This window comes from Crocodylus siamensis, chromosome 1 (assembly GCF_052110815.1).
Source record: "Crocodylus siamensis isolate JL-2025a chromosome 1, ASM5211081v1, whole genome shotgun sequence".
NCBI lineage: Eukaryota > Metazoa > Chordata > Crocodylia > Crocodylidae > Crocodylus > Crocodylus siamensis.
This window is the reverse complement of record NC_143395.1, coordinates 55,804,517-55,830,913: the sequence shown is the minus strand read 5'-3', so window position 1 is coordinate 55,830,913 and position 26,397 is coordinate 55,804,517. Positions and strand designations below refer to the sequence as shown.

Genomic DNA, 26,397 nt, shown 5'->3' with positions numbered 1-26,397 from the left:
CTTTCTTAGTAGTGAATGAGGTGGAATTTTTATTTAATAAGTTATCACATAATTAAGGAAAATGTGACTGAATTAAGGTTGCAGGAACAATGTCATTAGTGGACCAAGGAGAATTAAAGAAGAGAAAAAAAACTGCAGCTAAAATTTACATATGACAGGTAAATAGTTAAGACATATTTATATGTTTGCTAAATTTCAGCAATTAATTTTTGGCATAACATGCTATAATCATCACCCCATTAAAGCAGCACCCCAACATCATTAAATCTAAGATATTCAGAGGAATATCAGTATCTGTCTTTAAACACAAAATTTCTTCTTAGTGTTTACGAAGGGGAAACAAGAATTGATTTTCTTGCTTATTTGAAGACTCAAGACTCCACTGAAAACCATTCTATTTCCAATATATATCAACAAATATTATTTCCTGCCAAGGCAGGGGGTCGGACTAGATGATCTACTCAGGTCCCTTCCGACCCTAGAAACTATGAAACTATGAAAGTAGACCTCAGAGCTTTTGCCATATGTCTAGCATTTAACAGCATAACACTATGGTTACTAACAATAACTAACTCTCTATTAACAACATCATGCTCTCATTTTATGCAGAGTAGTCTGTTGCTCATAGACACTTATGATCTTTCTTTTAGATGTGCTTTCTATCCTCAGTTTGCACCTTAAGCAGTTTCAGCATTCAAGTTTAAGAAATTTTCAGTACCATTTAAATAGTTTCAAATAATATAATGATGTATAATATAATACTTAGAGGCTATGAAGTTTTGAGCCAATCCTTTTAACCCTGGAAGTGTTCCTTTACTCATAATTTTGTAGAAGTCCAAGATCTCACCCTGTGAGTAGTTCCATTGAAGTCAATGGGAGTGCTTTTAAGTAAGGAGATATTTATTTGCAGAAGGGCAGCCTTTGGCCATCAGCACTATGTTGTTATATAAAGAAAAGGACCATTACTATTAGATACTAAAGCACTTGATTCCAGGATCAAGATCCTGAAGAACCTTTCCAGGTGCCTTTCCCCAGTTAATAATGAATTAGTAATAGATAAATGTCAAAAGACATATTCTTTTAGCTTGCTTCAGAAAAATATCTAAAATTCAGTTGTTTTTCCAAACCTTGTTCTGGTATCAGTTTGGGAATCTCATAAGAACAAGTATTCTCTTGATATATCAAATACTTCCTGGTTTAGGACAAAATATAAATACTATGACATTTTTCCTTCCCTCTCTCCCCCAGTTTAGTAGCTATAAAGATAGTCGAGGAAGTCACTTCCCCCCACAATAATTAAAAAACCAAAAACAGAGCACAAGAAACAGTGAAACAACCAGTCAGTGCAACATTTTTAACCTCAAAAAATGAGCTTCGATTCATTTCAAGTTTGAAATATTTGTCTCAGTGGCTTATTTCTTTCTTAAGTTGTTACTCATTTCCTGTACAGATATGTTAAAAGTATGACATCAACAGCAATCATAAAACTTGGTTACTATTCTTGGCTTTAAGCACTGACTTAAATAATGAGCATAAAAATTCATAGGCTCATGCTTGATACATACAATAGAGTATTTCCCATTCCTAAACAGAATTAAAAGCTAATATCATTATTTTTTCAGTTTAAATTACAGCAAATGCACTTTACCTAACCTACAGTTCTGCATCTGTGCTGACCATCATTAACACTTTCAAGTTAATTTAAATTGCTAAATCTCATTCAAATATAGACAAAACTCAAATGTCAATGCTCATTTTTTGCCCCTGTGCTTCATAGTCAGCTGCTCTCTCTCAGTTTTATTTTTATTAGTGCTCAAAAAGAAGTAATGCATTGAGGTCAGTTATCACACTCACAGTTGTTCACAAAATTTACTGACCTTCTGACCCTCTTTCCCAGGTGGACCTTGGGGACCTTCAGGCCCTGGCAAACCCTGCAAATATAAACATTAGTAAATATAACACTTCAAGTTAATCTTAGCTTCACGTATCTCATCCTGTAATGACTCTGTGTAACCGAAAATAACTCACAAGTTTTAGAGCCAGCTGCCATGGCAAAATGTTCGTACTGATATAGATTTACTTCAATTCTGGATGATGTTATGCTGAAGTGTAAAAAACGAACAATGATAATTATTACCACTTTCGTACCACATTACAGTTAATGGAACAGACTATTTTTTGTCTGTAAATCAGTCAGCTTGTCTATATTTTTTTCTCTCTTTGTCAAGCTGCGCTGTACTGACACATGTTTTGGGCATGGTAGCCTCCAAGCAGAAAACAGTGCAGCAGCACTTCTACAGCAGTTCATTGAGGCTAATTAGTCCTGTGGCAAGGTACAGCTAATTACCATGCCCAAATTGCCACACTGCCAAATTTCTGTTTTAGGAGGTAGGCATGTGCAGCCACGTGGCAAGTTTCAGCATGGTGCTGCCTTGCATGATATTTCTGATGTACAGACATAACCATTATTAAATGAGTTTATAAATTATTTAACTGTGATTTTTTATATTGTTACATATCTTGTGAAGTTAGCATGTCACATGATAATTGCCTATGAGTATTAAACAGAGCCATTCAGACTAAATATAGCACTTAGCTCTGTGACTGATTCCATGCTGGTGAACTGCTGAGCTCATGCAGAGCTACACTGCTGAGTTCAACAGTAGGATCTGGTCTGTGAATAACAAGTTTCAGGATCAGGGCTTTATGTTTGGGAGGATCTTTAACCTAAAGGTATTTGGTGCATCAGGACAGTACAGACATAAAATCATTACAGAAAGACTCAAGACTAGGAGCACTTAGTTTTCACAACTACAGAGCTGTTTTCTTATATTTCTGCAGCAACTTATGACTCATCAATCATTCTGGAACTCATGAATTTTTTAAAATGACTTTGAACAGCAATTCAGTTTCTCATATATCAAAACAGAAGGTACAAAGTGAGCTTCAAAGCAATCAACCAAAAAAAGAAGAGTTGTACTTTATTCAGTTAAAATAAAACATGCACTTGACTCAGAGTTTTTATAACTTTATATAGAATCACAAAATTAAGAAAAATGTGTCTATTCTATTTAATCTTTTAGTACAATACCACAGTGCCATGTTAGATGCTTAAATGTTTAAATTGCTCAGAGTTGGCCATTATTTGAGTTTCAGCATCATAAACTTTTGCCCAATCTTGCACACCTTATTCAGGATAAACACCCTTTTATCTAGATAAAATGTGCAGAACAGGAGCCATGTTAATCCCAGTTTTCTAAAGTTGAGTGGCACAGAGCCAGTTTGCAGGATGGATCCCTTGTGGGGATGGTGAGTGTTGGTGGGTCCCAAGCACCCAGATCAGGTCCTGTGCCACCTCTGTCCAACCCCACAAAACAAGATTTGGCCCTGCACACCTAGTTCAGATCCCACACCGCCTCAGCCCAGCCCCATATGTCCTGATTGGGCTCCATGCTGCTTGGTTCTGCTGCACCTGCCAGGATCCTGTCCTGCATTTTCCCAGCCCACATACCCAAGGTAGCATGCAGGACAACATTTTCTGGCCTGCTCAGCTCCTCACAAGTCCAGAAATTTGGCAGCAGAGGAGTGGCAACTAACACTGCCAAAACTCTCCTGCCACCAAATATCCCTATGTTCCCACAGGGAACATGGAAGGCCATATGACATGACAGCATTGGATGTATCTGGCCCGTGGACTAGAGTTTGAGCACCCATGTTGTAGGAAATGAATTTTAAAATAATGAACTATACTATGGGGGATAAGATCAAGAAAATGATGGGGGTGTTTAAATTGAAAGCTCAGATACCTTCAAATAGTAGTATTCCTTGATTAAAATGATGTTTGAATATATAGTTTTAAATGAAAAACACCAAGCTCACCCATTTTCTTATTTTCATCATTTTTTATTTTCCAAGTCTCAAGAGTTGGGGGAATTCCTCATAACTTTATTACTTCACTACAGGGTATTTCTTCCTATTACTCAAATTTAAACTATTAACAAGCTTTTATCTGAAACCTTTTTATACCAGCTACAAACTGAGTTTCCATTTTCTACACTCTGTATTATTGGTTGATGATATTTAGCTGATCACAAGAGAATTAGTATAAAGCTGATAGAACATAGATGATGCCAAAAACTTTCTTGCATGTTCTAGAGATCATTCTGTGTTAACAATAGATTAGCAACTTAGTTTATACATTTGCAAACATGGGGGGGGAAGGGGGGTGCGCACACGCGTGCGTGTGTGTGTAGTAGGGCTGTACGAAACCATATCATTTCATTTCGATGTCTGTTTTGCCATTTGAAAAGGACAGTGTTTCATTTCATTTTATTTCGAAGCACTGTCCCATTTCATTTTGTTGACACTGCTTCGCTGTTTCGACGTTTTGCCCATAGGCTATAATAGGGAATAATGAAAATGCTTAAAACTTTGTCATTTGTTGCCTGATTCAGATGAAATCACAGGGATGGTAGCCCCTTCTGAAGGCATGAAGTCTGCCAAATTTCAAGGAGATAGCTGCAGAGGTTTCTCAGAAACTGCACCTCAAAGTTCTGAAAGCAAAACTCATGACGCTTGTTGGCAGCAGCAGCCTCCTGTCATCCAGGCACAGACCTGGAGGCCTGCAACCCCGGGAGGGCTGTGAGGCTATGCTGGACTCCTCCCATGGGTACAGGCCCCTGGATCTATGCCTGGATGACAGGAGGCTGCCACTGCCGCCTGGGACCAGTGCTAGGCGTAGCCCATGCCCAGTACCAGGCTCCATGGAGCTCAGCCCAGCAGCAGGAGGTGGGCAGAGACAAGGCTGTGCTCCACCTCCCACTGCCAGGCTGAGCTCCATAGGGCTGTGGAGCCACTCAGAGCACAGCCCGGCAGTAGGAGGCAGGCAGAGCTACAGCTGTGCTCTGAAAATTCTCCATTCTAACCCCCAAACAAAAGAGCTTTGTATCTCGTTCAGTAAGGGTAAGGACATAAATTACATATAAATTGGTATGAATGATCAGAAACTGGTTCAACTATGTAACACAACAGATGTTCAATGCACATAAACTGCTTTCAAAATCACCAAAACCGATTTAAGATAAACCTGAATGTATGCAGTATCAGACTTAACTGATTTAGATTAAATCAGTTTATTGAACTTCTGTCCAAGATTCCCTCCAGATTCAAGTTATTTTACAGTCCCCTAGAATCCCAAGATGTTTTGCACCTCCCCCACAACCTGCCTTTGCAGTGTGGGCAGGCTAGCCTTGGTCCAAGCTTTCTGGTCCAGCAGAGCAGTGAGGCATGGTCTAGTAACCCCTGGCTTCTGGCCTGAGCCACTGCAGGCATGGCTGCATTTCCAGAATCAAAAGTCAATGTCTGTTCACTTGCTTATCAATTCAACCTACACTTAGACTAACCTGCAAAGACTGAATTGATTCAGCCTTAGGTTTTTTGACTGTCTGTACTTAGCCTACAGGGTGCACCACAGGCTGATGCCCTTAGTTATACTACTGATGGTCAGTGACTTCATTGGAACAAGTTGGTCTCCCAAGGGCTCTTTAAGGAAAAGGCATTAAGTACATAAACTCACACCTCTTTTAAACACTGTGATGTGCCATGGCGGAAAGAAGTCAGAAAAGAGTGTGTCCAGAAGTAATTTTAAAAGAAAAGTAGAGAAAAATAAGAAGTGTGAAAAGGAAGTGAGATTTCAGAAATGAGGCAGTATCTTTATTGGACTAATTTACATAGTTGAGAGAAGTGTCAGAAAAGTTTTGAGAGACTAAGCACCCTTTGTCTGGTCTGGGAAAGAAAGAATTATATTCTAAAACAAAACAATTGCTTTAGTTTAACCTGATTTTGTCAATGAATTTGGCCACTTGTAGGTGCACTGGGCAGTTATTACTTGTGGGACAAAGAGAAGTTAACAGAAACAGCAACAGAAAATGCTGTAGAGAAAGAAGTAATTTTTAAACTGTCAGGTTAATACATATCTTCACATACTGTAAATCTCAGCCTCAGCAGGAAATCTATCATTTTATTACTTTTAACTGGTTTGCCTCCATGACACCACAGTTCCCAAACATAAGTTTCAGGAACTATTATTAAATATCTACATATGGATTTGTTAAATGTCTTGAATAAATCGTTAAAATGTGTGAGTTTCTCATACTTTAGTTACTGACCACACAAAAGTAATTGTTAACATTTTTAGTTGATATGCCATAGTTTAATATTTCTGGCAAGCAACTGGAGACAAGATTTAAGGGGATTTACTAAACCTAGGATGAGAGAAGAGAAATGTGTTTGGCAACCATGGAAATATGCAACTTACAGTTCATCCCAGTTAAACAGTTTTAAGTTTCAGAGTTATCAGTTGAAGTGTATTAGATTTCATATAACACTTCCATTAGAAGCTGCTTACTACAGGATAAAGGCTAAAATCCTGTCATGTGACCATTCAGCTACAAAAACATTTACACTGATTTAACAGGTATTTGAAAATGTTTTAAAAACCACAGCAGATGCCTGCCTAGTAGATTTAATAGTTCAAATTAATTGCATTAGAACATGTTTTATACAAAGGCAAAACACTAAACATAACTTTTAAGTCAATTAAGAAGAGCAGCTGAAATGGAAGAATGAAGTTTTTTAAAGACATTATTCATATTACTTCCCCTGGAAACTTACAAATGACGCCAAAACATAGTTCAACAAAAATATACAAGCAAGTGTATTGCATTCTAGAAGTTATTCAAGAATGTGTCTGATGGTTTTTTAAATAAAATATTGGACAGAACCCCTCTGTACTCTTAGAACTGCTGAAATGGATTCTATGCATATAACAGGGGTCTTTCTTGGGGCCAGTCTGCTACTGGTTCGCCCACCTGTTTCTGGGCCAATCACCCACCTCCTCACCTGCCATGCCTTGATGATACATAATTATGTCGTTAATTAGACGTGAGGCTGCCAATTCTTGCCCCGATGTCAGGGGGCACTGTCTGCGGCTCCATTCCTCCCCTATACTGCAGCCCAAGCCTCACAGGTGGCATCCATGGTTCTTAATGTCATTGGCCTCACACTGGGCCCCAGAATCCTCTAGTCCAGACCCCAACCGGATCTCTCCAATCAGACAGCCTACTGTGCCCTCATTCTGGGCTGCCTAGCTCCCTGAACTCTTCCCTGTCTTGGATGTGGCCCCCCGGGACATTTGACCACACAGGCCCTGGCCTCACCTCTAAGGCTAGTTGGAAGCCCAGGCCCTTAGCTCTGGGCGTCCATTGTGGTGGGCCCCTGGTCCTTTTGACCCTTCTGGTCCTGGCCTCAGCAACAACCAGTCAGGGGTGTTTCAAGTCAGGCTTCTGATCCTCTAGCCCACTCTCCAACCTGGGCACACCGTCTTGGCCCTACTATTGGGTAACCCACCTGGTTGTGGGAGCTGGGGTTATTAGGGCACCCTGACCCACCTTTCACCAGGGTGGTAACTGGCCTGGTATTTTCTGGGTACTCCCAACACCACTGGGAGCCTCACCAGGCCACCCACTCCTGGCAGGGTGCAGTTTTAGGTCATGCCCAGGACCAGGAGCCTCCAAACTATCCCCTTAAGCTCCTGCCCTTACCTCCAGGGCTGTTCTTGCTGCAACTCAGCTAGGCAATGTTTCTGCCTGGCTGGCAGCAACAGACTGCAGCCTTTATGTACTAGGTTCTCAAAATGGCTGATGCCATCAGGCACCTGCTGACCCAGGCACCAACAGTTCCCTGCCACAATGCACAACATAGTTTGTTCATTAGTACATATAATAAATATACCAACTTATTTGAAATATTGAAATGCTTCATATCATGAGAACTTTATAAGATAATTCACCTTTAAAATTAAACAAACGTGTCTTCTTACACATTTTATTCCTTGTTCTGATACTGTCAGATTCATAAGAAACCCAATCATAAGAGCCCATGCTAATTAGCACTGCTGAATGACGGGTTCAGTTAGCCCACTCCCATGCTAATTTATCTGATTGAAACACTGTGTACAGGTGACTACATTACTTCTGGTTTATGAAATAGCTAGTACGAAGCATTATATTATACTCAAGAGCAACATTGCCAGGGACAGTATTTTTAATAATTTAAAGTTGAAACTTGATGCCTAAAATCCAACTAAGTAATAGACACCTAATATATAGAAGATCGTTTGGTCTAAAAAGTCTCACTTGATAATGTAAGAAATGATTAATTTTCTATATTTGACATATGATTTTATACTAATAAAAGGCAGCACCACTCAATTGTCATGACAATTCCCAGACTTTGCAGTTGAGCTATGGCATATTTCTTAACAGAAGGGATATTAATTTTGTAAATTTAATAGATTTCATAGACATTAGGGCTGGAAGGGACCTCAGAAGATCATCAAGTTCAGCCCCCTTGCCCCAGGGGAAGGAAGTCAGCTGGGGTCACAGGATCCCAGCAGTATAAAGGCCAATTGACTCTTGAAGGAATCCAAAGTAGGTTCTTGTACCACCTCTGGCAGCAGTCTGTTCCAGGTCTTGGGGGCTCAGACTGTAAAGAAGTTCTTTCTTATGTCCAGCCTTAAATGGTCTTGGAGAAGTTTGTGACTATTTAACCTTGTCAATTTGAACACCACTGAACAAAATAAATTCTTATTTACTTGCCATGGAAAAACAGAGCAAAATTTGCTCCTCTCTATTTTTCTTTAGAGATGAATCAGTAATGCTTGTCATTATGTACTGAGCTTGATTAAGTGGCATAAAGAAAGTTCCTAACCTGCATAAATATACTCACTAAACAGTGCTTTTCTTTGCAAAGACTGCAGGTAGAATAGTATTAATTTGTACAAATGATTCCAAAACTCTATGATTACAAAGAGAGCAATTACAAAGAGAAGGTTTGTTGGCCGTTCACAACATGCATTAGGGCTTCCCAAAATTACCTCAATCACACTCAGACTACCACAGGCCACACAGATAAACAGATAAGATATAGTGAGTGTGGTTTAATTAGGCCTCAGCTTTACTCTATGAAGAGCAGATCATCACCACTCTTTCCTTAACCCTTCCAACCTATTTTTAAAAGTTCTCTTTCAGCTGTATCTTAACCCTGAGCTCATCCCAAATCATTTCTGGGACTTCCCCTCATAAAGGCTAAGGGATATGACTCTCAAGGTGCAAGAGAGGAGCTCATCCAGTGCAATGGGTGTAAATACTTTCCTCCTCACTTACATGGGTAGGTGAGCTGCTCCCCTAGGCAGCTCACAATTACCTTTGTCTTTGGACATGGCTTCTTTGTCATCTTGACAATCTTAAAAAAGGATGGGGTGGGGAGAGGTCAAAGCTAATCCTTTTCTTTTCCTGTCTACAGGACAAAGCCAGGTGCTCCACATAGAGTCTATGGGGACCCCACTCTCACTGTACAATTTGGCTGAAATAGGGCAGGACGAGACAGAGTGTAAACCTAGCCCTGGTGCCACTTCACTTCCTCCCAATCAAATCTGCTGGGTCTCAGAGAAGCATGTTGTATACTTTAAAGGATGTTGAAACTTGTTCTCAATCCAGCAAGCTGGATGCTGTACTGCTCCAGCAGAGCAGGCTGCCCCTTTGCATCCCCACTTTGTACTACAAGGAGACACTGCCTACATAGTCTGGGCCAACCAATCAGGGCTGCACTGTGTGTACTGTCACCTGTCGCCAGGCAGGCTGGGGAGCCTGTAAACGCTGAGACGTGTGCAAAGGGAGCCCCTTGCTATTCAGCAGCTCAACATTCAAGTGGCTGTTCAGGGGACTTTGGGTAAGTTTTTCTACCAGGAAAAAAACCTGGGAGAACTCTCCCATATCATTTGAATATGTGTAATAAAATATATCAGATTTACCCAAAGAACCTTGTCTGCTTATGTCCTTAGACTAACATGGCTATAACCATACCTCTGATTGTAAGTATCTTCTGCACTTAGGCTAGGGACAGACATTAAAAAAGCCTTAGCCTGAACTGATTCAATCTTTGCAAGTTAGTCTAACCTAGCTAAGCTAAACTGGTTTGTAACTGTACAGACATACCCTCTGGACTGAAAAATTCAGGTACATGCCTGCAGTGGTTTAGGGTAGAAGCCAAGGGCAATAGAGAAGCCCTCCCTTCCCTTCCACAGAGCTTAGCTGAGGGGATGTGTGGCCAGGCCCTGGCAGGATGCTCTGATGTTCCCATCCCCGTCCCCCACTCCTGAGCAGCATGGCAGCGAATGTTTATCACCCCTAACTCACCTTTTATCAATCCATTAAGAAAACAAAGCCCCTCTCCATTAGTTCAAGCTTTTCTTAAACAGCTTTTCCAAGGGAGGATATTACCAGCTACCTGCTGATTAGCACCAAAAAGCCTTCGTTGTCTCCCACAACACGGACTGTAGCCAGCATCTGGGCTGTTAGCTAATACTGAGAGGTGTATGGCAGAGGGGCAGGGGGAATAATTCCTGTTTAGCAGGAAGAAGCCAGGCAGGGGGCAGGGGGAATAATTCCTGTTTAGCAGGAAGAAGCCAGTCTCTGCCAGGGCTCCAACGAGGGAGCAGAGGGGAAGTGACCAGCTCTGCTGTGGAGCAGAGAACCCCGCCCAGCCCAGTGAGCATGCCGGGATGCTGGGGGAGTCTGGTTTATCTTAAACCAGCAAAAGGTCTGGGACAGACATTGCATAAACCAGTTTGACCCAAATCAGTTACAGCTGATACTACATTCAACCAGGTTTATCTCAAACAGGTTTCAGCCATTTTCAAAGTGGTTTATGTGCACTGAACATCTGTTCTGTTACAGGTTTAAACCAGTTTCTGATCAATTAAGCTGGTTTATTTGTAATGACTGTCCCTAGCCATCAGGCTCAACAAGGACAAGTGCGAAGTCCTGCACTTAGGACAGAGCAATCCCATGCACTAGTACATGCTGGGGAGCATCTGGCTAAGCAGCAGCTCTGTAGAAAAGGCCTGGGGGTTGCAGTGGACAATAAGCTGGATATGATTCAACAGTGTGCCCTTGTTGCAAAGAAAGCTAACAGCATGCTGCATAAATAAGAGCATTGCTAGCACATCGAGGGAAATGATTCTTCCCCCATCTTTGGCACTAGTGAGGCCATATCTGGAGTTTTGAGTCTACTTTTGGGCCCCGACTACAGAAATGGTGTGGACAAATTAGAGTCTGGTTTATCTCAAACCAGCAAAGGGTCTGGGACAGACATTGCATAAACCAGTTTGACCCAAATCAGTTAAATCAGATAATACATTCAACCGGGTTTATCTCAAACAGGTTTCAGCCATCTTCAAACTGGTTTATGTGCACTGAACATCGTTCTGATACTGGTTTAAACCCATTTCTGATTACTTAAACTGGTTTATATGTAATGTTTGTCCCCAGGCTTAAAGATCCCACTGAAGTAAAATGGAAATTCCATGTGCAGAGCTGATGCAGGATCTGCTTCTACATCTGGCATGATAACGCATCTACTGAAGTTAATTGTGTTTTGCCATTGATTTGAGATAAAGAAAGTTCCATATACATTCTTGGTTACTCTGCTACCAACCTGTTAACTTCAATGGAAATCAAATCATCATTTAGTCTTAAATAGTGCACATTTCAGACTATATCAAAATATGGCCTACTGCATTTTTATGACAATATTTTATTGAAGAATATAATATATTTTGTGGAAATCTGTTTTCTAATGGGTGTGGTGATAGCTACACTTTATTCTGGTAATACAGCTTGAAATCTATCTTAATTTTCTTTCAGCAGAGACAGCCATTTCGGTGAGAAATTAAGAAAGCCATTTCAGAAAAGTTCAAATTTTATGAACTCAGCACTTTAATAGACAAGGGTTTATTTTCTAAGTGAGAAAATGCATAATTTAAACTCCTGAGAAAGAATAATCTGAAATGCTCCTTTACTTTGAAGTGTGCTAGTAATAGAAAAGAACAGGGTACTAGTCTCACATCATTCTTCTAATGAAATATATATAAATCATTTTCATGTCAATTGATCAGACTGCAGGTTTTTACAAAACATAAATATTCTTTGAGGCCAAAACATAAATCTTCATTCAGTCCCCAAACATCAGCTCTCCTGCATTACTGCATAGAAGTGATAAAAGTAAGCTTCAAACTTCAGACACATCTTTTACCTTGGTAGGATCTTCCCGCACATTTACATAAGATTTAAAAAAAGGAGAGTATTTCCACCTTCCATTGTTAAGGCTATGGATTATGTAACAGTTACATGTTAAAATACGGTCTAATGAAAATATAAAATAATTTCCAAGCTACAGATTGTTTTCTTAATCATTATGAGCTGACATGCATTTTTTCTGTTGAATATATTTTTAATTTTTAAAAGGTAGGATGATGGCAACTAAGATATTTATTAATTAGATTTTCCTTTGTAAGGTCCAAACCTACAATTCCTTATTTACATAAGGGAAGTCCTGTTTCTCATTGTGATGCATGAAAGGTCAACTTGCAGGAGATATGCAAGATCTGCAGAATAAGCCCCTTAATTGTGAAAATGGGAGTATTATATAGAAAAGCTACCTACAACAATATTAAAAAACTTAGGGGTAGAGTTTGCTTTGAGTAAAATAGCAAAGTAACTGAAAATCTTTTGTTAAATGAATCTCTGATTATAATTACCCTTAGTGGCAGAAAATAAATTACAGTTTTTATCTTTTAATTATGTAATCTGCTCTATTAAAGCTGTATAGTCTCCAGCTGCTGTGTCACTTGTTTACTGATTGACTACCTGAAAGTGACCACAGAACTTGTCTAGGCCTGAATTTGCAACTTCCTCCTAATGGCTGTCTGTGTGCATGAATTTCCTCTGAGCTTGATTTTACCAGGCCCCACAGTCTAAAGAGCCAGCATTCCAAATATCTGTTTAGTAAGCAAGTCTTAAGTACTTCTGCTTGAGACTGACTTAACCCTTGGCTTCTGTGTAAACACTTGGTGCCATCTGGGTGAGTATTTTATAACTCCCAAAAGGGATAGGTCCACAGGAACGTAGAGATGGACACTCATTTTCCTGGGGAACTAAAAGCAGCAGATCAAGTGTCAAGAGAAATAGTTTTCGTATACTTTACAACAGAGACTGCAGTACTACCTTCCTTCACCTGTCACTCTTCTGACACGACATGCACAGACTTAAGCTGTGGATGCCAGAGGGGAAGAGAGGAGCTTAGCCAAGTGTCTTATTTCAGAGAACTGTTCCTATCTTCTTAAGAAATCTTCTGCATTTTGACAAAACTGTACAATAGGACACAGTAATCCCTGATGTTTATTCACTGGAGAGTCCTTAATAAGTCCTATTTATTACAAGACTTAAAAAATTAAGACTTGACAACAAAAATATATATTCATGTATACACTAGCTTCAATAACTATCATAGGGGATAATATAATTAAAGTGAGAAAGATCAAACTACATTTCTTACACTATTATATAGAAAAAGTGCAAAATATTAGTACTTATGTAGTATTTATAGAAATGTAAAACCATAAACATAGAAATGAACAGTGACATAAGCAATGTATGAATGTCAGACGTCTTTGGATTCCTCGTGTTAGAGCATTACTGTAATTAAGTACTTAATATAAAGGACATTTCATGAGCATATATATGTGAAACTGATTGCATGGAAATATATATCATCTTAAAAGATCTTCTTTATTAAAAGTGTTTAAATATCCAAATATAGTGATAAAAGCCATTTGAGTTTACTGTGTAAATAATACATGATTCAAATTAATACACTGGTACATCAACTCTATAAGAAACTTTCCATAAACCTAGAAACTTTCCATAAACAAATCCCTTGTGACTACTAATTTCAACAGTCTGACACACAGAGGCTTTTGAATATTTATGTTTTCCCTTTTCACTTGAGCTTACTTTATAGTTCTAATTCTGTTTCTCCCCTAAACATATAACTATGGTGACATTCCATTTAAAAACTAACAAAATATTTATGCTCACATATATACTTTTACATATCTCAAAGAAACACATGAACTATATGGCCAAATCCAAACCCAGTTAACATAAGTGAGCTATGATCAGGACAATATTCAAAAGTGGCACATACATTTACTTCTGAATTTATTGCTACTTGTGTAGCTGAATGGTAAAAGTTTTGTGGATATTTTGTGAAAGGTTATCAAACTTTTTCTAGAGAGAGAGAGTTAGCTGTATTCGTCTGAAGTCAGGCAGGGGAGTGTGGCAGCTTAGGCAAAGTACAGAAAGTCAAAAAGCCCAAGGCTGAGTTGATTCAATCTTCACAGGTCAATTTAAGATCCGTAGATTGAACCAATAAGCAAGCGAGCAGACATTCACTTGTGATTCCAGAAATGCAGCCACGTGCTTGCAGTGGTCGAGATTGGAAGCCAGGGGTGTCTGAGCATGCCTCCCTGCTTGGCTGGAGCAGACAGCTTGGGCCAAGGCTAGCCTGCCCATCCTGAGAGGAGGATTTGTAGGGGATGAGCAAAGCATCCTGGGATGCTGGGGGACTGTGAGTTAACTCAAATCTGGAGGGGATTTGGGACAGAAGTTCAATAAACCAATTTAACCTAAATCAGCTAAGTCTGATACTACACTCATCCAAGTTTTTCTTAAACCAGTTTCAGCCATTTTGAAAGTGATTTAACTGCACTAAACTTCCATTGTGCTACTGATTTCTGATCACTTAAACCAGTTTACGTACAATTTCTGTCCCCAGCCTTAAAGACTAACTGGTTCACAGAGGCATAACCTTTTGTAGGCAACAGTCAACTCTGAGACTGTGCATTTACCCAAGTAGATTATTACATAGGAAATCTCATGTCTCTCTGAACCAATTTGGCTAGGTAAAGACATTCAAAAACCTGAGGCAGAATCAATCTAAGTTACGTGGGCTTTCCGTAAGTGGTGTAGTTTAGATTGGTCATGAACAGAACACACATTCTCCCTTTGGTGAGGGAGAGAGGAGAGGGGTAAGGCTTAGATTGGGTTCTGCCATTTTAAAACCAGTCTGTGTGCTGAACTTCTGTTCTCTTATGGCTACAGACTGATTTTCAATCATTTATACTAGTAAAAATGTAATGTCTGTACCTGGCCTTAGCTTCTAAGGTGGCATACTGCCCTGCCTTCTTCCAGTTTTGTTCTAATAACTGGACAGACTCTTCAGGTCATTATGAATTCTCAGAGAAATGCATATATTGATTTATGTAAATATATTTTTAAACAAATCAAAGTATTTTGTATAATTTTAAAAGTAGTAGTATTTCTCTTGCTATGTAGTTTGAAGTGGGCTTCATTTATCTAGTAGATAGTTACAGACTACTGTTGTTCATGTATCTTGGCACATATGATAGCTTCCATCGTGTGTTATTTCCTAGACACTCTATAGTAGTTATACAGTTAAGCATTTCTGAGGAAAAAGAAAGCTTTCTTATCTTCAAAAACAAAGTATTCAATTCTTTTCGTATTCTGTTCCTCTTGGGGTGTGCCTACACTGCTTCTGAGCTACGGCCGCAAGTACCACTGTGAAGAATCCCCTAGTCAAATGCTTGTGCTCTGAATCAATTAGATCCTGAAACTCAGGAAATGCAACTCCTTGGAACAGCCCTCAACACTTGCCAATAGTAGGCACAGCAAAACAGTGTAAGAGTCGCCTTGGGTACATGCTCATAGCTGCTTTATAGAAGCCACCTTGTCTCATTTCTGAGCTTTAGTGCAGATGGAGCGGAAGTAAATAAACAGAGCATGCTCCTTATAGATTTCATAGACATTTGGGGTGGAAGGGACCCTGGAGGATCATCAAGTCCAGCCCCCTGTCCTGGGGCAGGAAGTCAGCAGGGATCACAGGATCCAGAAAGATAAGCATCCAAAAGTGTCTTGAAGTTATTCAAAGTGGGTACTTGAACCGCTCCTGGTGGCAGTCTATTCCAAACTTTGGGGGCTTAGACAGTAAAGAAATTCTTTCTTATGTCCAGCTTGAATTGGTCACAGTGGATTTGTGACTGTTCGATCTTGTCATCCCTTGGGGGGCTCTGGTGAACAGACATTCCCCCAGATCCTGATGAGAACCCCTGATAAACTTATAGGTGGCCACCAGATCACCCCCGAGCCTGCAATTTTCCAGGCTGAAAAGCCCCATTGCTCTCAGCCTCTCATCATAAGGTCTGTTTTCCTGACTTCTGATCATGTGCGTGGCTCTCCTCTGCACCCTCTCAAGATTCTCCACATCCTTTTTGAATTGTGGAGCCCAAAACTGGATGCAGTACTCCAGCTACGGCCTTACCAAGGCTGAGTACAGCGGGAGAATGATGTCCTGGGATTTGCTTGAGAAGCATCTATGGATGCAAGCCAGCATTTTGCTTGCTTTACTAGCCTCAGCATCATACTGAAGGCTCATGTTCATCTTGTGGTCAACCATGACCCCCAAGTCCCTTTCATCTGTAGTGCTAACCAGCATAGCACTACCAAGCCTATAAGCATGGTGCAGGTTTTTCCTCCCAAGGTGGAGAACCTTGCATTTTTTGCTGTTGAACACCATCAGGTTCTCGTTCACCCATTTCATGAGCCTGTCAAGGTCTGCCTGGATCACCCTCCTAAGGTGTGGATGCTTTACCCCAGAGTTTGGTGTCGTTGGCGAACTTGGCCAGTCCGCTTCTGACACCAATGTCCACGTCATTGATGAAGATGTTAAACAGTATAGGCCCTAGGACAGAGCTTTGTGGGACCCCACCGGTCACAGCACACCAAGGCAATTGGCTCCTGTTGACCACCACTCTCTGGGTCCTACCGTGGATCCAGTTCCCCAGCCAGTGGATCGTGGTGATGTCAAGGCCGCAGTTACCCAGTTTAGCCAAGAGGTGATCGTGGGATACCAGATCGAAGGCTTTTTTAAAGTCAAGGTATACAACGTCAATCTCTTCCCCCTTGTCCAGATGATACGTCACCTCATCATAAAAGGAAATGAGGTTGGTCAAGCCAGACCTACCTGCAACAAACCCATGCTGGGTATCCCTCAGGATATTGCCTTCAGCTAGTCTGTTAAGGATGGCCTCCTTGATAATCTTTTCCAAGACCTTCCCCAGGATAGAGGTCAGGCTGATGGGCCTGTAGTTTGCTGGATCTACTTTCCTCCCTTTCTTGAAGATAGGCACAAGATTAGCCCTCTTCCAATCATCAGGCACTTCACCAGAGTGCCAAGAGCTCTCAAAGATCCGTACCAGGGGCTGAGCTATGATGCTCACCAGCTCCCTGAGTACCCTTGGGTATAACCCATCAGGGCTGGCTGACTTGAAGGTATCCAGCCTGTCAAGGTGTTCCTTCACAAGGTCAGCTTTGATGGAGGCCAAGGGATCTCCCTCACCTGGGCCTCCCTGACTCATAGTGGGCAGGGCCATCCCATGGACCTGGTGAAAAACTGACACAAAGTACCCATTTAGCAAGTTTGCTTTTTCCTGGGCATCAGTTGTCAGTTGCCCCTTCAGGTTTAGCAGGGGTCCAATGTTGCCCTTGCTTTTCCTCCGGCTCCCCACATATCTAAAAAAGGACTTTTTATTTTCCTTGCTTTTTGTAGCTAGCTGGATTTCCATAACAACCTTGGCTTTCCTGATTTGCTCTCTGCAATTCTGGACTGAAGCAGAGTATTCCTCTTTGGTGGCTGTTCCAGTTCTCCATCCTTTGTAGGTCTTCCTTTTAAGACACAGGAGGTCCGCCAGTTCCCTGGAGAGCCAAGGGGGCTGCTGTGCGCTTTTGCTGACTCCTCCGAGACAGGATGGACTTTGCTTGCACATCTAGGATTGCTCCCTTGAGGAGCAACCACTCATCTTCATTGGGTTGTGGCCTTTTAGGGCCTCTCTGACAAGCCTCCTGAGCTTGTCAAAGTCAGCTTTCCTAAAGTTGAGGACTTCTGTATTACTGACTTGCCAGCTTTATGGCAGATGGTGAAGGTGATCAGTTCATGATCACTGTCACCCAGCTTCCCTTATATTGTTAGATTGCTGATTAGGTCAACCCTGGTTGCCAGCATGAGGTCAAGCAGTGCTTTACCTCTTGTTGCCCTATAGACTTTCTCTATCAGATAGAGGTCATCCACACGAGAGAAAGCTTTGCGACTGCTCGGATTTGGCTGAGCGCTCCTCCCATGAGATGTCTGGGTAGTTAAAGTCTCCCATGACAACCATACACTGGGACTGTGCGGCCTCAGCCAATTCCCTGGTGAATTCCTGGTCAAGGTCTTGATCCTGGGTAGGGGGTCTGTAGTAGACCCCCACCATAGTATCCCCTGGGCCGTGTTCCCCATGGATTTTACCCCAGAGGGCCTCATGTCATCCACTGTGGGTGCCAGTGTCGGCTTGCAGGAATGAGTAGCTTTTCTTGACATAGAGAGCTATGGCCCCGCCCCTTTTATCCACTCAATCCCTCCTGTACAGGGTACAGACATCTATACCCGTGGTCCAGTCATGGGTGGAGTCCCACCAGGACTCCGTTATCCCACTGTCATCGTAATTATTTGCATTTAGCAGGAGAACAAGTTCCTCCTGTTTATTCCACAGCCTCCTGGCATTTGTGTATAGACACGAAAGTGTCCCCTTAGGGGCCCTTGCCTTGCCTACATTTTGTTCCAGGGCTGGGGCTTGGGTTTGGTCCCTTATGTGCCTTGGCCTGCTGGCTTTGCAAGGGCCACCCAGTGGGCCAGCAGTGCCAGTAGTCCCCCTATCCCCCAGTGGGCTTAGTTTAAAGCCCTGTGGAGCTAAGCCAGTCTAGCTGAGAAGAGCCTCCTCCCCAACAGAGAGAGGTGGAGGCTGTCCCTTCCCAACAGCTCGCTGCCTCTCTCTCTCAGGAGTGGACTGTGGTCATGGAAGCCAAAGCCTTCCCAGGTTGACTACCTGGCTACTCCTCTCCCTCCTCAGCCCATAGCCCGAGACTGGGAGAATTGAAGAAAACACCACCTGTGCCCCCAGACCCTTTAGCCCTGCACCCAAATCCCTGAAGCATCTCATGACCCAGCTAGGAGCACTCTGAGCTGTGTCATTGGTGCCCACATGGCTGAGGAGTATGGGATAGTGCTCTGTGGGCTGGAGGAGCTTAGGGATCTTCTCCATAATGTTTCGGATGCAGGCTCCCGGAAGCAGCAAACTTCCTGGGCTAAGGGGTTGGGGAGGCAGATTACCCCTTCAGTTCCCCTCAGGATGGAGTCTCCCATGACAAACACTCTGTGTTTGGTATTGGGGAGAGTGGGGACGGTAGCTACAGTGTCCTCTGTGTTGCCTGTGGGAACTAGCAACTCAGCAGGCTCTGCAGGGCTGCAAGAGGCTCATACCTGTTGCAAAGCTCCAGTGGGGCAGGGGCCTTGGTGCAGTGGGCCCCGGGGCCCTTGACCACCTTGGTCCAACCCCGTGGCTGGACAGAAGGGGAGGTCCCTGGGTCCTCCCTTGTCCTGGAAGGAGACCATGGTCTATCTCCTGCTCACAGTCCCTGATGGCATGCAGTCTCTGGACTGTGGCCCGGAGCTCCTCCAGCTGGCGCGCCAGAGACCCCAGTAGGAAGCAGACCCCACAAGGGGAGGTGGCCATGCTTCTGGGCCCCAGGGCCTGAAAAAGGGACAGGCAGCCCTCGCAGCCGAGAGCCAAAGGCTCTGTCTGCGTGAAGCTCAGAAGCATGGGCTCCGTCTGGGTGGCTCTCTCTTAGGTGCCAGAGGGGGGTACCGCAGACCCCGAGGGGACCCTCAGGGTGTGGAGTGTGCCCATCCATGTCATGTTGCTGGTGGGCTGGCTACGGCTGGGACTGTGTACTCTGGGGGACTCACAGGCAGGACCTCCCACTCGCCCTCCTGCTCTAACTCCCGCACTAACTCATGCACCAGGCCCAGGAACGGGCCTGTTCATGTGGCCTGTTTGCACGGTTCCCTGGGGGGCTGGGCCAAGTAGGAGCTGGGGGGGCGTGACCCTCCTCGGCCCACTTAGTCTGCTCCCAGCTGAGTAGATCCCTCCCTCCATGTGCCCCTGCTTACTTGCTGGCAGGCCAGGGCTTGTTGGGGGTCCTGGAGTTGCTGCTGGGGACCCTGGGCTCATGGGGGCACAGCAGACTTACACCTGCGTGTCTCCGCACTGGAGTTGGGACTTTTCTGAGGCTTATGTCATTGCTGGGCCCTTTTTAAACTGCACGCATGCGCAGAAGGGCTGGCCAGTGCTTCAGTGCTTTTGGGGGGTTAAGGGGGGTGTCCTTCCCTTCCAACGAGGGAAGGAACAGGTGGGTGACTTTCCCCTAGCCTGGCACACGCACCTGTAGGGGGGGTCGCATGGCTCCCTGAAGGGCTGGGCCAAGTAGGAGTCGGGGGGGTCGTGACTCTCCTCAGCCCACTTAGCCTGCTCCCAGCTGACTAGATCCCTCCCTCCATGGGCCCCTGCTTACCTGCTGGCAGGCCGGGGTTCATCAGGGGCCTTAGTGGCCTCTGCTACAGTTAGCACAAAGGCAATGTAGATAAGTCCCTAGAGTTCATGATGCCAGCTTATTCCAATTAATTGCACTTATGAATGGTCTCCAAGATTATTTAGACCAGTGAAAGATCGGAATAAGGCATTAGGACTCTGCCATGCCACTGTGACCTGCCGATCAGCATGCCATTTACATTGCAGTGGAGGCTGGTTTACACAAGAGTTGCCCTGACAAGCCCTATTTTCAGCCAAAACATAGCCCTTTGGCACCACCTGAATAGTACAAATACCAAATCTACCCCAGAATGTCTGTTTTGTAGGACTTAGCTCCCAAAATATCAGGGTTTTTCCATTTATCTTGCCCAAAATACTCCCGATAATTATTTTGTGTTTCCATAGCATAAACATAACAAACTAGTTTTCTTACTAAGAAAAAATAAAAATGACCCCATATATAGGAAAAATTCTGTCTACTATCAATCCAAAATATTATCTTAGACAAAGTTTTAAAATTCAATTGAGTATAAGGTATATAACTGAAACACTGACAATACAGCCTTTGTCATAGACTGTAATCTGTATTGCTATGGTAAGGCCTATTTAAGTGGCATAGGAACCTCTAGTGTTATCTGCCTTTTTTTTCCTTATCTATGGCAGAATGACCCAGCATTCTTACAAGCTTATGTAATATAGAAGTCATGGCTACATAAAAATAGCACAAAATGCAGCCAACTTCAGATATTGTGTTGGATTTTCCCCTAATCACTGTCCCTGACCTCATTAATCTTTTTTTTAGTACTTGCCACAAGAAACCTATGACTATTTCCAGCTGGCCATCTATTTCTGCAGTGTTGTAATCAGTCTTCAAAGTGCTATAATAATTCAACTTCACCCTTACTTTTTCCCTCAGTTAATAACTCCATGAAAATTTTTCAGTATGTCTCCATAGCAATTCTCTAAAGCCTTCATCAGTTTCTGTAGAATTTAAGTTTTAACTTAAAAAGTGGTGAGGACAATATAACATGCATATATTAATACAATATTGTCTTGTTATACCTGAATCCACTGCAACTTTTTACTGCACCTTCCATCAAAAATACTGCAGCTTTTTAGAGGTTGGTTTTTATAAATATAAATGATTTATGTCACCAAGATGTTAAATGAAAGTAGTACAAAAATAGCTGCTGATATTGGCTGCCAAACTTGAGGCATCCTAACTTTTGAACACCAACAATTCCAGCTGATGTCAATTGGAGGCTGTAGGAGCTCAGCACCTCTAAAATCAAGATTGAGACATCTTTTTTTACTACATTAGGGTAGGTTTATGGTCCCATTTTAGGAAAAAAGAATTGTTCTAAAGGACCTTATTGTAGCTATGGAGCACATAGTATATACACCTTGATTTCCATCCCTGTGCCTTTTCCTTAAACAGATTCTGTTTCCAATCCAATGGTCTCTCTGTTTCCAATCCAGCTTTAAAATATGTGAATTTATTTTAATCATGAACTGACTGAAAGAGCATTAAGTCTGAAGAATGAGTTCAGAGATGAAAGGGTGTGTTAAGACATTTACTGAATTAAAAGACCTGTAACACTTTCTGGAATAAAAAGACACTGGTAAAAAAAAATATTTTCTAAGCTTATGTTCCTTGCTTTGCATAATCTCTGAAATAGTTTATGTAGAGACTAGAGTATTCACAACTAAGTGGAACATTAGGGAATCATACAAGCAACCATGGGTCTGAGGAGATCTCAGACACTTGTTCCAAGGTGACAGGATCCTAGGATTTCAGTAAGCCTCCATCCCTGATTCCAAAGAATTAAGTCAGACAAAAAGCCTGAACATTAGAATACGCCCAGCAGACAAAAACAAGTGATGAAACTCAGCCCAAATTTAATTGGATTAGGTATATGTAGAACACAGAGATTTGGTCCATTTGCTCCTGATCAGTGACAACACAGGGGATATAGGATGAGGCAGTAACAGAAGAAAAAAATGCCTGTTCTGTATAAGAATATTCACAAAGGAAGACAATTTTCAAAGAATTCAGAAGTTCTTTTTAGGTAAATTTATAAAAATTCCATCAAAAACTTGCAATATCTGGCGCGTGTGCCAGAAGTCATCACACAATGTTACTGAGGTAAATTCTGTGCCTCCTTCATTGGCAGGCTTACTGAATATACAGTATCAAATACATTTCAAGCACTTGCATTTTAAATCATTGGGTCAGACTTTGGGCAAAGCTATGACATAGAGACACTGAAGACTGAAAATATGAAAAATTCTGTATGAATTTAGAAAAAGTTTAAATATCCACATTAGTTTATCTATCATGCAAGATAGCAGTGAACATGAGCTGTTGCTCATCTAAACAGTCTTGAAATTGTGGGAGAAATTACACGAGGTTGCATTTGTTGTCACATCTGGAGTCAGTGTTGGAAAATAGTGACCTGTTTCTCCAGTATATATTGTTTAATGGAAGAGTCAGTAATAAGAACAACATTATCATTCACAATTTATTAATGAACGCAGACCCTGATATGACATGTATACTAAGACCTGCAGGGCCCTTATCAGCTTTGAGATCTTCAGCCACATATTTAGTTTGGCACAAATGGAGACCTTCTGAATGGTGCTGGATGCATCCATGTCTTCAAGAGAGTTGGAGGTCTCTTATTTCAAAATCAGATCTGACAGACTATACCCACCTAGTATGAGAATATAAAGAATGGAATGGAGGTAGAATTGGTTTTGGTGCAACCTTTGGGACAATGTTACAACATAGAATGCCTACTTGATCTGACTGAAATTCTCATTACTGAGGCGTTATAGATGATGAGAATTAAATGACCCTGAACAATCACTGTCAGCATGTATGACAGTCCTTTTGGATTAATTTAAGATGACATGGATGCCATGAATACTATGGCATTATCTCAGATGGCAGCTGACTCAATGAAAATAGCTGTCCATACTATCGGTCCTTAACTGAGATTAAATGTGTGAGATATACAGTATGCCTTTATCTTATTTTCCATTGTGATATTTGCATTATCCTGAGCAGAGGAACTGGCAGTGGTGAACAGCTTTACTTCATCAGCCTCCTAGGTACAGAAACTCATGGACTCAATATAGACATTGGATTTATGACACACTACAACCTGCTGGACATCTGACTCCCCATGTACCTCTCCACTTTTACCTGTGCTGCTACATTCCACCTCCCCTCTACCCCAACCTGCCTCTCTCACCCCTGATGCCTCAGTTTCCACTTTCACTGACTGGTTTTCTTGCCTGCACTGCACACCAGCCTCTGGCTACTTTACTATTCCTTCCATCCAGGAACAGCACACACTAACTGCAGGTGTTTCTTCAGCCTGACAAAGGGTTTTTCAACTCAAAAGCTGGCATCCTAGGCATCTAAACTGAGCTCACCTGAAACCTCACAACTCCACTGCAACCAGCAAGTCTCAGGCCTGTCAAAGACATGATGGGTCTGGGCTTTCCCCAACCAGGACTGTGTGCATGCTTGTGGTGGCTGGGTGGAGGTTATGGCATCTCCTACCCACCAGGGGGATCCTTGGTCCTGGCATTTCCTGTGGCTGCTGTGCTGCCAGCAGTCCCACCAGGCTTTCAGACCCTGCCAGAGGGCAGTTTTAGTGGTCGTGCTCAGGACCTGGGGCCTCCTCCTTCCCCCTAGCCCCAGGCCATATCTCCAAGTTTGTCCTGGCACGGGAGCTCAGCAGGGACATGTTTTTCCCCTGCTGGCTGGTGATGCAGTGAGTGCCACCTCCTGCTCAGACAGCAGAGCATTAACTAGTTCAAAAAAATAAAATGGAAATAAATGTGGATGGATTGAGGAGGATAGCACTCACTCCATCTGCAGGTGGAGCTTGGAGAACCCCAACAGTGGGATGTTCACCTTGAGGAACACCAGCTGCTCCACCAAACCAGGATCCAAGTAGGTGCAATGGGGTGCCACAACATCCCCAGCAATCCTGAACACCCTCTCACACAGAACACTGGTTGGTAGACAGGGCAGGTGTTCCCAGGCAACCGTGGCCAGATCGTGCCACCTCTGGTTGCAGCTTGCCCAATAGGCCAAGGGGTCACAGTCCAGTGGCTCCATGTCCTCGGCAAGATAGCCACTGAAGCCTTGGTGCTACCTGCCTGAGGCTGGAGTCTGGTGCATCTGGAGCCCACCATTGAAGCCATGCCCTTGGCCCACACTGGCAGCAGCTGGCATGGAGGAATCTCGCTGGTGCTGGGAGTGTTGTCACAGGAAAGTTGATCCCTCTCTTCCACGTCCCCTCACCTCTGCCCTTCTGCCTCCCTGACTCTCTTAGCCAGCACCTCGGTCCAGTGATGGAGGGTTTTGGTTCTGCCAATGCACATGCTCCCCTTCATCTTCAGGTTGCACATGTGTGCCAGCATGTGGACCATACTGGACCACAATGGATCCAGCTGTTTCCTGATGCCCTCTTTCAGCTGCCTCACCAGTGCCTGCCTGGCGATTGGCAGCGGCTTGCCCCAGCCAGGAACACTGATCCCCTGGAACTTCTCCATTTGATTCTTAAGTTCCCTCACTACAGGGATCACCTGGTTAATGAGGGCATTGCCAGTGCTAAGAGTCTCAGTGGCCTCAAGGAAGGGCTTGAGGACCACCAAGAACTGAGAGGTGGTATCCCACTCTGCTTTGTTAAGTGGGCTGCTGATCTTAATCTCCCTGAGAAGGTGATGTAAGTGCAGGGACAGGTACTGTTCCCACCTCCTTGCTCCCACTGGCAGCACAAAACTCATGGCTGCCAGGAAAGAGGATGCAACTATGTTTGGGGGTGAGGGGACTTGCAGCTCTAGCTCTCCTCCTACACCCTCTAGCCCCTCTCACTTCCTTGCCAGAAGACCTGGCACCTGCCTTTCCAAAATGTTTCATACTAATCTTTCCTGTGCTAGAAAATGTGTCTTGGTGTGTAACTAACTAATAATATCTCTTCTTTTTCTCTGATGTATGACTGTCTGACGTCTTGTGTGTTTAGTAATCTCTATCTGCCTTCTTCTTCTGTGTTGTGTTTAATAATATCTATCTTACTTCTTCTTTTATGAAGAATGTGTGTGAGTGTGTGTAATGTATGTGCTTTCCTGCACAGTGATGGATCACAGTGCCAGGGAAAACACAGCTTTCTTTTTTAAAAGTGTGTGTGTGTATGGGGGGAGGGGGGAGACAAGAACAAATATACATTGGAAGAACTGGATTGGATAGGGATAAGTAGGGGGATTCTAGTTAGTAAGCTGTATCCAATCCTTTCCAAGAACAGAAAAAAGCAGGAGACTGACTAGGTAGGAAGCCAAACCAGTCCTTTCAGATGCTGTTGCTCAGGCAGAAACAGCTCACAAAAGGGACAGAAAGGCTGAAGAGAGAGGCTTGTATGTTGTTTCTATGCCCCCCCCCCCGCCAAAGAGCACTGTGGATTGGAGCTGGATTCAGGGAAACATCACAGCCACTGGCCAGCTAGAGATGTCAGTCTTTCCCTACCCTCCTCCCTCTCCCTCTTCTCAGTTTCTGTTCCCCTTAAAAACTTCCTTCCAAATTGATTCAGAGGGCTTTTTTTCCCCTCCCAATTCAATTCAGATTTGGTGATTTGACCTCTGAATAAGGCTGAATCTTCTTTGAATCATATTGTGGACCGAAGCTTTGCACACCCCTAGTCCCTACCCAAAAAAAGTGTCTTCATTATGCATATTTCATATTTTATTTTTTGAACATCTTGGATTCAGGTGGAATGTTCAACCTGTATGAAGCAAAAGCTATTTCAGAAGAATTTTGGCCAGTACCACTCAATGAAGTTTTGTAGATGACTAGGGAAATTCAAGCTATCCTGCTATCACATGCAAGCTGAATTCTTTTTTTCATCTGATTGACAAAATTAAGCAGGAACATACCTGAATTATTA

The 26,397-nt window shown here is 42.9% G+C and overlaps 1 protein-coding gene across 2 annotated transcripts in view; it reads right to left on the bottom strand.

Annotated features, from left to right (window-relative positions):
- COL19A1 (collagen type XIX alpha 1 chain) overlaps window positions 1-26,397 on the bottom strand; it is a 424,680-nt gene that overhangs the window by 220,587 nt on the left and 177,696 nt on the right. For both annotated transcript variants that reach the window (XM_090034633.1, XM_090034628.1), the window contains exon 16: window positions 1,878-1,931. In XM_090034633.1, the coding sequence (XP_089890759.1) occupies window positions 1,878-1,931 (54 nt within the window). The remainder of the gene's footprint in view (window positions 1-1,877; window positions 1,932-26,397) is intronic.